This window comes from Pteropus medius, unplaced genomic scaffold (assembly GCF_902729225.1).
Source record: "Pteropus medius unplaced genomic scaffold, Ma_sr-lr_union100, whole genome shotgun sequence".
Taxonomy (NCBI): Eukaryota; Metazoa; Chordata; class Mammalia; order Chiroptera; family Pteropodidae; genus Pteropus; species Pteropus medius.
Window position 1 is genome coordinate 2,742,590 of NW_024346062.1, and position 13,789 is coordinate 2,756,378.

A 13,789-nucleotide genomic window follows, 5' to 3' on the forward strand; every position below is an offset into this window, starting at 1 on the left:
CTGGATTAAAATTATTAAGGTATTATACTTGGGCAGATATTTCATAACGTATTTTACATAGAACTTATAATTATATAACAGAAAAGTGATATGACAGTACTTATGCTTGGTTTTCCACCCCCTGAACAGGCAAATACTGAATACTTAATCGTACGTTGTGGTTTTACCGTGCAATCATGACCTAAGTGCCACTATTCTGGCAATGTGTTGAAAATGAGAGGGTCAAAACTGCTTGATAACATGAATAAAAAATATGTAGTAGAAAAGTGGTTATCTGGTATTACAGTGGGGAAAGCTCAGTGTAAGTGCCAATTCTACCACTTACATGCTGTGTCACCTCTGTCATAAGACTACCAGGAAGACCAATTGTGTTAAAATACATGAATGTGCTTTCTAATTAGAAAATATTATACAAATATTACTCAAGTAACAACAACAACAACAACAACATGGTTACCATTTATTAGGCACTTGTTAAAGCCTAGTACAGTTCTAAGTACTTTACATATATTATCTAATTTAATCCTTGTCGCAACACAAGAAGGGGTTAGTCCAGTTTTTAGAAAGAGAACTGGAATAGGTAGGTAAGTTGCGCAGGTCAGAAGCTCAATTCCAGCCCAGGTCTGCCTGACTCCAGTCTTTCTACCATGTTATATTTCACTCTGTGCGTGAATATTAACACAAGGGATTATCAACAGCACGTATTTTATTTGATAAAATCTGGACGTTTTAGAGCTCGTACTATTCAACTAAAATAAAACATAAGTCTTGGGAAGATAGTCTTGAGTTCCATTGGCACTTTTTAAGTAAAAATGGAAAAAATAATCAAGAATTCATAGAGGGGATAGTAAACTAGTTATTCTTTATGAATATAGCATTAAAGTTTAAGAAAAAGCACAGCGTGGAGATCAAGTAATTGGATTACAATTGATTATGGAGAGAGACAAATTATCGTATTATTCTTTACTTAACCTTTACTAGGTTAAGGCGATGAATCTGAGGCAAGAAATTTCTCAGTTATTAACAGTAGAATGAATTCTTGTTGGTTTTTAAAATCCTCTAGAATTTTCATAGTACATTAATGCAGAATCACATCATTTTTTTGAGAATTAGTGATTCTATTCAAACACCACATAAATTCTAAATATTCAGCATTGTCATAATCAAATTTTGTTTAAAAGATTCTATTACAGGTAGCAGCAAATTATTTAGGGATATTTAAAGGATTGAGAATAGATTCTGTCAAATGCGATTGCCTCTGACAAGTGAGGAAGGGAAGAGAGGAAAACCCTCATTTTATATATACATGCTTCTTATTTTATTACACCCTTCTGTTCTGTCTAAAGTTTTACTTCTATGCATGGAACTTTTGTAATTTTTAAAAGCAGTCCCACATGGTACACAGATCTTGTTATTATATGGAGAATTTTCTCTTAATCTTGAATCAAATATGGATTGGATATGGGGTGATATTTAGATTTGGGGAAGTATTGATAAGTATTATTATTCTTAAGGAGAAGGAAAAAAGAATTGGAAATCTCTAGGAAAAAAATTTATTAATGCACAACATTTCATATCCAGATATCTGCTTAGTATGTTTAAGACGTGGAAAGCATTCTCTGTTAAATCTTATTTCTTCATTAAAAAAATAGTTTAAAATTCTTAAGAGAGAGTGAGAAAGAAAAGGGGGAGAAGTAGGAATGGGTTAAGTGTGATGTTGGAAAAACAAAATAGTTTCTGGAGTGAGTTAAGAATTACAGCAAAGTTAGCAATGATGCCAGTCCAGTGATATCACAGGCAATAGTTTGAGTAACAGTATCCGACATTTAATCAAGACAGGATTGGATCTCAGGAGAAGAATATGAGAGATTGCTAGAACAAATCAAGGTAGACTTCTCACATCAACACCTAAGAAACAAAATCAACTATAGAGCAGGGAAAGTTACTGTGAGAATTTTCTAAGATTTCTGAAATAAATGTTAATTTCCAATTTTAGTTTCCCTTTCTTTAGCAATAAAATCCTTAAACAAAAGACCTGTCTGCTCACTCTTAGGATGTTTATAAAAAGAAATAGAGACTTTCCTCTTCCATAACCAGTGTAGAATAAAACAAAACTGCTCTTTAATAACAATTCTGAGGAGAAACACAGGCTGAAAACCTAGGACGACTGAACGAAAAAAAGACACATAGGATCAGCCCCTGTCTGAGCAAGTGACACAGGGATTTAACTGGCAGGAAGTCCATGTGGACTTTCCTGACTCTCATTCCGTTTTCATCCTGTATTGGCTCTACACATGGCTTGCTTGAGGGGCTGTGGTCCTTAAGGTAGAACCTCGATACTTACAAATTGAACAGTTATGCTCCAAACCATTTATAAGCTGCTCCAAAAGGCTGTGACCAATAGCAGTTTGTAGCTTGTGTAAGGTACAGACTTGAATCCAGATCCTTGATGCTGCAATGTTAATGGCAAGTTACTTAAGTAAACCAGCCTTGCTGGCTGCCCAGTGACCTCGCTGAGGCAGAGTGGGCTTCTTTTCAAAATTTGCACCATCCCTTAGGCAGTAACTCCTGTGGAGCTCTGTGTTAGTCATTGTGGATCAAGATGTGTCTTTCCCAAATATTAGTGGTCCAATGTGTTCCCAAATTTTTCTGTTTGCCTTTGGCATGGATAGCTCTTACCAGAATTATTTTTATAAAAAGACCAACATGTCTCTCACAGAACATTTAAAAATAATATTTAAGTGGAATTTTTTTAGCATAGTTTAAAAGTGATTTTATCTTTCCCATCAGTGATATTTATTTCGTGGAATTTTTCCAGCAGCCACAGAGTTCTGGGTTCTATCCTGTACATAATAAACTTATTTATTTAAATAAAACATTGAATTTCATGACAATACAGGAATGTAAACAGGATGAAATGATATATTATGAATGCTAAAAATGAAAGGTGTGAGAGAAAGAACTTGATTTCACTTACTTCCTGGATGATTTCAGAAAAGCTATTTTGTAGAGCACAGTTGGATCCATAAAGTTAAGGTTCATATAGGTGAAAACTTAAAGAAAATATTCATAGGAAGAAATATCTTCTCCCTTAATAGTTGGGGAAATCAGTGCTTTCTTTATGAAGAAACTTTTAGAGGACTTAAATTCCTTGCATAAAAAGTATTATAATAAATTCTCCTGTTCAGAATAGGGGAGGAACCTTATCTCAAACTTGCGTAACGTCTAATAATTGAACATTTAAAAATTTTATGTGCTTAGAAATTCAGTCTTATTACCGAGTAATAGAATTCTTAAGTGAGTACTAATAAATGAAATAAGTCATTATTGAAAAAAATCACCATTCATAGTATGCACAAAATGATGTTACAAACATTAAAGTGCTAAATCATATCCTTTATTACAGACTTTTTTCTTCATGCAAATTATACTTTATCTCAAGTATTGAAACCCTAATTAATAACATTTAGTTGGATGGACATATACAAACTCTCCCAAGAACAATACTGGATTTATTTAGAATACTTAGAATATTTACTATTTATGATTAATATTTAGCACAATTTTGAGGAAGCTTTAAAAATATAACTAATCATTTAAATATCTTTCATTTATATTTATTTTAGTTTATGATTGAAATAAAGAACTCTGCCGTATCTTGTATACCAGCTGATTGGATTAAGGTTGGAAGGTAGGTTTAAAAATACATTTTTTAAATTAATATGAGTTATAATGACATCTGTATAGCTGTATGCTACTGACCGATAATAACCACATCCTGACATGAAAAGCAATTCTTCCCCCCTTTTTTTTTAATGGAACTTTTAACCGAAGAAAAAATTATTCTAAACTCTTTTTATCATTGATTTTAAAACATTTTTTTCAAAAGGTATCTTATTTGTAACATTTGTTTTCTTGTTTTGCAAATTACTATTTTATTCTTATACTTCAGAGTACACTTTAAACACATGAAATGGAAAAAAGTTGAGGAAACTTCAATTATAAGATGAATTTGGTTGCTTGAACTTCTTGATGAATGCTATACCTGACATTTCTTTTAAGAAGCTTAAATTTCATTTTCTACTTCACTGAGCTCTGCCTTTCTTTATTCTTAATGCTTTCTGTGGCACATAGTTACAATAGTTCATTACATCTTCTCTTTTGTGAGTTATTCATGAATTGATGAAAGTAAATTAATCAAGAACAAAATTAGAGAACTATATCTGCCTTTTTTCCTTGGTTAGGCATTAATCCCCAAGAGAGGGGACTCATTTAAAGAAGTGATATTAGAGAAGTATATCCTCCTGTGAGCAGTATCCTTTGTGGAATATTTATTACTACTTTTATTAATATGTTTGCATGAATTTGAGATAAAATGTTACATTTGCCTTAGTAGAAGAGGGGCTAGTAGCTGGTGATGGTATGGAGGAACTCTATGTTAAGGATGGAAGAAAATCTTGACATGATGTATGAATGGTTATAAATTTATTATTTTAACTAAAGAAGAAAACTGTTATCCATTGCCACTGTCAAAGGATGCTGAAGACACATTTGTAGGTTTCTTTAGCTCTAAATACCATCCTTTTTTTTTCTATATGTTACCAGAAGTTGTAATTGAGATTTGGGTATTGTTGATTTTAGGAGATGTTGTTTTCTTTTTGTGAGCATTTTTTTCTTTATTTTCTTTTGTCCTATACTACTGCTAATGAATGGAAATATGCTTTATGAAGAGAAATTACTAAAAATCATGTTAGTTCATCTAGAACAATAATGGAAATATCTCACTAAATGAGTTTTGTCAAAAGAGAAAGCTATGATAAATATGTTTGCGTAGAAATCTAGATGACATAATTTAAAAGCAACAAGCAAAGCGTAAATCTTTTAAAAATTCAGTGTTGTAAATTGAATGAATAAATAAGATGGTTTGGGGAAGGTTCATTGTAATTTTTTATTTGTTCTTTGGCCATTGGATTCTTGATAGGGATAGGTTAGAATATAATTAATTGTATTTTGAATGCAAAAGGCCTACCCCTAGTCCAGTAAGTTGCCAAATTAAGGATAATTGTGACAGCGTATCACCGATTGAGGAGCAAACAAAGATCAGAGTACACTTGCCTGTCACTCAACTCTGACCATTTTTCCTTGAAGGTCTCATCCTAGTAATAACATCAACAGCAGTAACAACCACCACTATCACCACAGAACAACTCCTAACTCATGATAGAGATACTCTGTTAAGTGCTGTCTGTTTGATCCTCTCAACAGTACCTATGAGGTAGACGCTTTTATCCCTGTTTTATAGATGGAGAAGGTGATGTTTAGAGAAGGTCAGTTATATTTGCCCAGAGTTACATAGCTAGCCAATAAGTGGCAGGTTTGGAGCTCCCTGCGGTGTACTCTATAGCTTCTTGAATAAGAGCAGAGATTATACGTAAGCCTGGAGGAGGAGCACATGGTGTTTCTTCCCATCCAGGGTCACTGTGAATCTACACTTAGATCGTGAAGAACTCCTCTTTGCTTCCTGAATTAATGCATTGCTATTCTTTGTAATGCTTTATATTTTTATTTTTTTCACCGAAATGCTTCAGTCATACAGAAAAGTATAAAATATAAAGAATAATATGACCTTTACCAATGTATCCACCTCCCAGCTTTGTCAGGACTTATTTTGCTGTATTTGCTTCTGATTTTTTTTTTTTAATAAACAGCAAGTGTTTTTATTTAGTATAAGTTAAGAAAAAAGCTTTCTGCTTCTGAAATGAAAATTCTAAACTTTGACTTTGCCATATGGATATAATTTGAATGCATTTTAAAAGCTTCCCCAGCAAACTCCTATGAACTCTAAGTACTTTATTTACAATGAAGATCTTAGGAATCAATAGAGTTCAGGGCCATAATTAAAGAATGTTCTTTATTTACAGCTATTTACTTTCCATGTTCACCAGAGAATAATAAATAACTGCTTTAATTTTCTGAAGTGATGGCACTGCTGATTCCTTAGTAACCTTGATTTCCTATTTGTGTTTTTCCCTCTCTTCTAGCACAAAAGCTGTGAGCCGCTTTCACTCTCCTTTTGTTGTAGAAAATTACAGACATCTGAATCAGCTCCGGGAGCAGCTAGTCCTTGACTGCAATGCTGAATGGCTTGATTTTCTAGAGTGAGTGTACAATGAAAAATATAATCTGACTTTTTGCTATGAGAAATAGACCGGAAAATCTTTCCATCAGAAAGAAAAGTAGAGATTATTGTTTGTGATCTGCCATGAAATAGTTGAGTACATGTGTTCTCTGATGTTATTTTTAATCTATTGAAATGTAAGGTCATCTAAGTCTTTGGTGAGATACCAAATATACTTATTGTTACTGTACTAACATTTTGTTGCTAAGGATGTTTAGTAGAGTCACCTTTTGAAATCCCACCTTGGACTTTGTTTACTGTTCTTATACAAAGGGTTAACATTTTCAGCGTTGGACAAATACGTGTTAGCGGTTCTTATTATCTCCATTTAATTAAATTAAAGAAAATATTTCCTTTCTTTTTATTTTAAAAAATTTAAATCCGTGACAAAGTTGACATGAACACCTATGTACTCTTCACCTAGATTTATCAAGTGTTAACATTTTGCTGTATTTGTTTCATATCTCTCTCATACACTTTTTTTTTCAGAAACATTTGGAAGTTTTAGACAACACTTAAGCATAGATCTTCTAAAATAAATGCATTATGCTATATAATCTTAATGCTGTTATCACACCTGAGAAATTACTATCAATTTAAGAATACATTGAATTTTCTCAATTTCCTTCCTCAAATTTTTAAATAAAAGATCTAATCAATTTTTATACATTGCATTTGGTTATTATATCTCTTTATTCTATTTAATTCTAGAATAGTCCCCCACCTTTTTGTTTTTTTGTAATATGAGATGTTTTGAAGAGTACTTGCCTTTGTCTTAAAGAATATCTCAAATTCTAGATTTATTAATATTCATGCATTCATATTGACAAGCTTAAGTCAGTAGTGTGCTGGTAAATGATTAACAGCTAGCCCTGGAACAGTAGTAGTGTTTGTAGTATTTGCTGATTTCTAAAGTGTAAATACTCCCACCATGACTGATTTTAAGCTACTGCTGGACAGGAGTTTGGGAGAGATGTGCGCATTTGACTTTCATGAGTCCGTAGACACTGGCTCTGGACCACTAAGCACTTTATGTATACTATCTGATTGTTTCTCACAAGAACCTGGGAATTAAGTATTATCATCGCTCCCAATTTATAAATGAATAAAGTCAGATGTGGAAATAAGAAGTTGGTCGTAAGGTTAAAGACTGGAGCCCAGATTCAACCTGGGGTGACTGGCAGTGGGGTGCGTACCCCTTACCATCAGGCTGTCAAGCCTGCCCGTGATGAATTCGTAGGCGTCACTCTAAACAGAAATCCCTCTATTAATCTTTATCTTTATAAACTTAAACGGTATGTATTCTGTGAGGTCCCTTCAAGGAGCTTTATTCCATTTAAAGTAACCAATCTGACAAGTGAAAAAAAAAGAACACAAAAGATATGTGACAATTTTTAAAAGATTAGTATCATCTCTTTTTGCCTAGAGGGGTCTTGAATTATAGGATTAGAAAGAGATTCTAATTTACTTATCCTGAGTCTTTTTAGGTTATCTCGACTCAGACTCTTGGATCCAAGGATGGAAATTGGTTTATTCAGTTCCTTTTCAATTTACTTTCAGTTTCCTGTTTTGAGGGTTTTCAGGGCCCTTGAGTCTCTCAGTTTTCCTGGCTTTTCCCTTAGTAGTATCGCTGAGAACATGAAAATTAGGCTACTCCTTTAAAGTTTCAAGGGCCACATTCTAGGGTCCTAGGATTTGGTGAGGTAATTCATATTCATTCTATTCATAGTACATACATGATTTTATAAATCTGGGTTATGTTCTCCCTGTATCATCTAGACTAAAGAAAGTTCAGGTCTTCCAGGCTAAAAACTTGGGCATTATCCTTGATTATTCTTTTTAGTCTCTTTAGCTGTTATCAAATTATCGTGTGTCTTTTTTCCCTTTGAAATATCTCTTTAATATGCCTTTTCTTCTCCTGTTCTCATCTAGCACCCCACCATTACCTCATACCTTTTTTATCGTATCAGCCCTCTGACTGGCTTTGCTGCCAGATTAACACAGGAGAATTCAGCTTTCATCATATCACTGTTTTGATGTAGTCGAGAGCTGCTAAGAGTGAGCTAATGTTAAATATGACATAACAGAAGAATATGATACCCATGATATATTAGTAAAGAGAATGCAAAACAGTAATTAAAATATGATAAAACATATCACCGTGTTAAATAGTATGCAAAACAGTATTAAAATATGATACAAATCTGTATGTGTAAATTCACATATATGCATAGCATATGAATCTTTAGAATTTAAACAATGAAATATAAATGTTTATTATATTATTAATATGCTTCTTGTCCATTTGTGTGTTTTTTTTGGAGAAATGTCTATTCATAAAAATATGTAGTCTCAAATATTTGATGATTTCTAGATGGTAAAATAACTGGAGATTTTAATTTACAAATATGTGATTTCAAAATTTTCTATAATAGACATATTACTTTCAAAATAAGAAAAACATATTAAAGTTTTTTTATCTAAAAAGAGAATACTAGCTGAAATTTAGAGCATTTGCAACTAGAGCTCCCACTTGAGAACAGCATTGACTGTTATGCACTCTATTAGTTGAGATGCCAGATGGCATGAATATGATGTTATTTAAAAATTATTAACCTCAATGAACCTAACACCAGAGGATTGAATACCAGCTATACAAGCGTATTTGTCTCCTACTGAGATAATAACTGTTGTGCATTAGTCATATTACTTTTTATCAAAATATTGCAAGAAATTAAGGTTGTAAGAAACTCTAAATGGAACCCTCTCTCAAAAAACATGTCTCTTCTTTTGTGTTCTAGGAAATGGGCTGTGGATATTGAATAATCTTCTCAATTACAAATTCTTGAAAAATGGAATTATCTCTCATACAGTAGTTTAAATATTTTAGAAATGCATTTATAAATAAAAGAAAGAATATTTTCCATTTTTATTAACTTGAGATGTCATTGAGCAACCTCTGATGGTAAACTGTCATAATAGCTTTAGAACCCAAGTGTCTTAATCCATTTCCCATGGATTAGCAATATCTTTTGATCAGAGATTAAATTATAATGTTTTGGCTTCATCCTTAAATTGACTGGTGGCTTAGTGATGGAATTGCATGTTGTTATGACACAAATCCAGTCTATCAGATTGTTATCTGAATTGCCCATTTCTCAGGTTGTCATTTTTCTAAGTATGGATAATCTCTTTGAAATTTGGCAAAATATAGCAAATGGACAAAGATCAAGAAGTCAAACAAGGCTTTGTAAGAGTTACGATGATGATCTTTAAGGTTTATAATCATTTTAATTTTAGTCACATCTTATTAATATAGGTGATATAAAAAAGAACATTATTGTCCATATCAAAATAATTACCTTATCCCTCTCTGCCTTTTTTTTTTTTTAACTGAAATGATACCCACTGAGAACTATGCCACTCACTTCAATCCCAAAAGTTTAGAAGATTGTCAGGGACAGTTACCCTCAACCTAAGGCTTCTGGGTAGTAGCAAATTAGGGTTGTGGTGACAGGACTTGAGAAGGAGGGAGTGAGAGTAAGAAAAAAATTGACTTTTTTAGTGCTGAAGGTACCTTGACACTCAAGCCCAGAGAGGCAAGAGCAGAAAGATCAATTGTGGCTATTCTCTGGCAAAAGAGAGAGTGCCAGGTTAGGAAGGCCAGATGGGATGGTAATTAGAACAGAAACAGAATAGGCCACAGTCCAAAGGGGTAAGTGAGTGGTCAGATTTAAAAAGACAAGGCATAATCACTGGACAACCACTCAGGAGTGTTAGGTCCATACAGCGTGTGGCATCTTAAAACCTAAGAGGCATTTTAAAGGTGGCAGCTGAGTGCTGTCTGTCGGATTCCAGAGGCCACTCTCCTTTGTGTTTGGGATTTTGCACAGACTCTTAATGTTAATGAGATTTATACAGGTTGTTGTTGTTGTTGTTTTTGGTATGGTTTAAATACACACACACACACACACACACACATATAATTTATTTATTTAAATTAGTTTCAAGTATACAGTACATTGGTTAGATATCTATATAGTTCATAAAATGATCCCCCCAGTTGCTCCCTTCCTCCCCTGGCCCTCTACCTAGCCATCATATTAGTACTAACTGCATTCCCTCTGCCGTGTTCCAACTATGAACTACTAATTTATACTTCTTTAACCCTTCTATCAACTACTAACTTATACTTCCTTAACCCTTCACCCCATTATCCCAGCTCCCCAACCCTCTTCCCCTCTGTCCGTCACCAAATTGTCCACTATATTCGCGAATCTGTTTTTGATTAGTTTGTTCTTTTTGTTCCTTAGATTCCACATATAAGTAAAGTCACATGGTATTTCTTTATCTGACTTCACTTAGCATAAAAACGTCTAGGTCCATCCATGTCGTTACAAATGGTAGGATTTCATTTTTTTAATGGCTGAGTAATATTCCATTGCCTATATGAACCATAATTTCTTTATCCAATTGTCTGTTAATGGGCATTTAGGTTACTTCCGTATCTTGGCTATTGTAATTGTGCTGCCGTGAATATTGGAGTGCATAGATCTTTACGAAGTATTGTTTTGGTTTTCTTTGGATAAATACCCAGAGGTGCAATTGCTGGGTCAAAAGGTATAACCATTTTTAATTTTTTGAGAAACCTCCATACTGTTTTCCATAGCGGCTGTACCAATTTGCAATCCCACCAACAGTGTCTGAGGTTCCCTTTTCTCTGCATCCTCGCCAACACTTGTTGTTTTTTGATTTATTGATGATAGCCATTCTGACAGGTGTGAGGTGATATCTCATTGTGGTTTTAATTTGCATTTCTCTGATGGTTAGCAACCTTGAGCATCTTATCATATGAATATTAGCCGTCTGTATTTCCTCTTTGAAGTATCTATTCAGACCACCTGCCCATTTTAATTGGATTATTTGTTTTTTTGTTGTCGAGTTGTATAAGTTCTTTATATGTTTTGGATATTAACCCCTTACTGGATGTATCATTAGCGAATATCTTCTCCGAAACAGTCAGTTGTCTTTTTGTTTTGTTGATGGTTTCCTTTGCTGTACAAAAACTTTTTAGTTTGATGTAGTCCCACTTGTTTATTTCTTTTGTTTCCCTTGCCCAAGGAGATACATCTGAAAAGAAATTCCTGTTAGTAATATCAGAGAGTTTACTGCCTATGTTTTCTTCTAGAAGTTTTACGGTTTCGGGTCTTAACATTTAAGACCTTAATCCATTTTGAATCTGTTCTTGTATACGGTGTAAGAAGATGGTCCAGCTTCTTTTCTTGGCATGTATCTGTCCAGTTTTCCCAACACCATTTATTGAAGATACTGTCTTTTCCCCACTGTATATTCTTACCTCCTTTGTCATATGTTAAGTGAGCGTATAGGCGTGGATTTATTTCTGGGCTCTCTGTTCTGTTCCATTGATCAATGTATCTGTTTTTATGCCAGTACCATGCTGTTTTGATTACTGTAGCCTTGTAGTATAGTTTGATATCAGGTAGTGTGATACCTCCAACTTCGTTCTTCTTTCTCAAGATTGCCATGGCTAGTTGGGGTTTTTTATGGCTCTTTGCAGTTTGTTTTGATGAATTTTAATTCAGGGGGAAATAGGTAAATTATATTCATTATGCTCTGTCTACTCAGGCAAAGTAGTATAAAATATACTGTAAATATATTTTTAATTTACAAATAGTTAATACAGAAATAAAACTGGATACTTAAAATGTTTTTAGTATCTGACAAAGTCATTTACATAGAATACCTTGTTCTGATATTGCTAGAAAAATACAAAATTACAGATCCTAAAAAATCAATATAGTGATAATATAGGAATAACTGGTCATATAGTAGCTTCATCTGAATATCCTTTTCAAACTAGAAAGCACTCTAAAAACCTCCGTTTTTTAAGAAGCAAACAGACTAAATCTCAAAGTTTCTGAAACTCATAGTACAATAGTGAAATCTGTTTTAAGAGAAGCATTCAGCATAGTACTCTATTCCTTTTGAGGGAATCTTCTTTAAAAAGATGTAAGGGATACCTGTGCTATGAGATAATGAGATAACAAGCTAAAAAAAGAGAGAAAGGTAAATAACTGTGTACATTCCTATATTTTTTTCTGAATGTCTTTAAATAATGACTCTAAAGCTTCTTGACCATCAGCTGTTTAATTAGCCAAAGATTTGAGGCAATGACCATTATCTTTTACAAACAAATCCAGAAGTTAATTATCTAATTAATAGTATACACTATTAATAAGATAAGTGCAGATCACTGAAAAAAGTACTTTTCTTCTTACTTGCATTCAACAAAATTTATTACAATGTTTATGGCAAGGTTATGGTCTAGACGTTACGGTAAATCAGATGGACACGGACTCTACCATGGAGAAGCTTCTAGTTCAGTGCGAACGATAATGAAACTGTTATTCCTAATTCGGATGATGCTATGAACGAGAAGCACAAAAGGAACCTGGGCAGTTTATTGAAGATAAATGAAAATGATTGCTACATTTGAGTTAATTACATCTAAGTTAAAATGTCATGGATCAGATCAAATGTGCAGTATGATAGTAATAATAGATATTTTGGTATAGAAGCTATTTTAAATATATATAATTCTATCCAAATGAACCAAAAAGAAGCCTCAGTAATCAAGTTATTATATTAAACGAAAGTAGTTCACTGTAATTTCCATCTCTCTTAACTGCTGGATATGCCTGGTTATTTTGTTTTAGCTTGTGCTTACTTACTGTATAGCTTTTATAAGTCAAAGAAATCATTTTGCTCACCTTTTTGTTGTTGCTTTTGTAGGAATTTCAGTGAACATTATCATTCCTTGTGTAAAGCAGTACATCACCTAGCAACTATTGACTGCATTTTCTCCCTGGCCAAGGTCGCTAAGCAAGGAGATTACTGCAGGTAATATATTTTCTATTTCCCCCTTGTTTCAGTACTTTAGATCAGATGCCATTATTCAATCTATTTTAGTGTTTTTATTGTAAAATACTAAAATTATTTAAATATGGTGGACTCTTGGTAAAGCTGAATGTCATACAAATATAGCTTGATTTAAAATTCTTTTCTTGCTTGCTCTATCACTAAGTACAATGTTCACTATAACTCTAGAGGTGAATATTATGTATTTCAATATTTACGTTTATATAGGCGACATTTTTATAAAGGATAATAAATGAAAGGAGTCCTTTCATTTATTAACTTTGACTTGAATACTTTATAATGTTTAACTTTATAATTATAAAAGCCTCATTTAAATATCTTAATCAGATATGGGTGATTCATTCTGAGGCAAATTGCTCCCTATTGCTTTCAATTGCTCTCAAATTGCTCTTCCTTACCTCTGAAACCTTAAGCTTGAACCAGTCTTTTGGTTTAATTCTCTGTCGTCAATTCTCTGGTGGTGAGGGGTGGGTCCTGCCTTCTAGACCCTCTGGGGTGGCAGTCCTGTTCCCATTGCTTTGCTGGGCATCGGTTGGGCCCCCAGGGCTCCAGCCCACCCTGCCCCCATGGGCACACCTCTGAGGGGGTTCTCTGTGGTGGCTTTACCTCTGCCGAACACTCTGCACTTCAGCTTGCTCTTGTGGCTCCCCC

At 33.6% G+C, this 13,789-nt stretch overlaps 1 protein-coding gene across 2 annotated transcripts in view; it reads left to right on the plus strand.

Moving 5' to 3' along the window:
- MSH3 (mutS homolog 3) overlaps positions 1-13,789 on the plus strand; it is a 124,198-nt gene that overhangs the window by 71,069 nt on the left and 39,340 nt on the right. For both annotated transcript variants that reach the window (XM_039874950.1, XM_039874952.1), the window contains 3 exons: positions 3,627-3,691; positions 6,042-6,158; positions 12,992-13,099. In XM_039874950.1, coding sequence (XP_039730884.1) covers positions 3,627-3,691; positions 6,042-6,158; positions 12,992-13,099 — 290 coding nt within the window. The remainder of the gene's footprint in view (positions 1-3,626; positions 3,692-6,041; positions 6,159-12,991; positions 13,100-13,789) is intronic.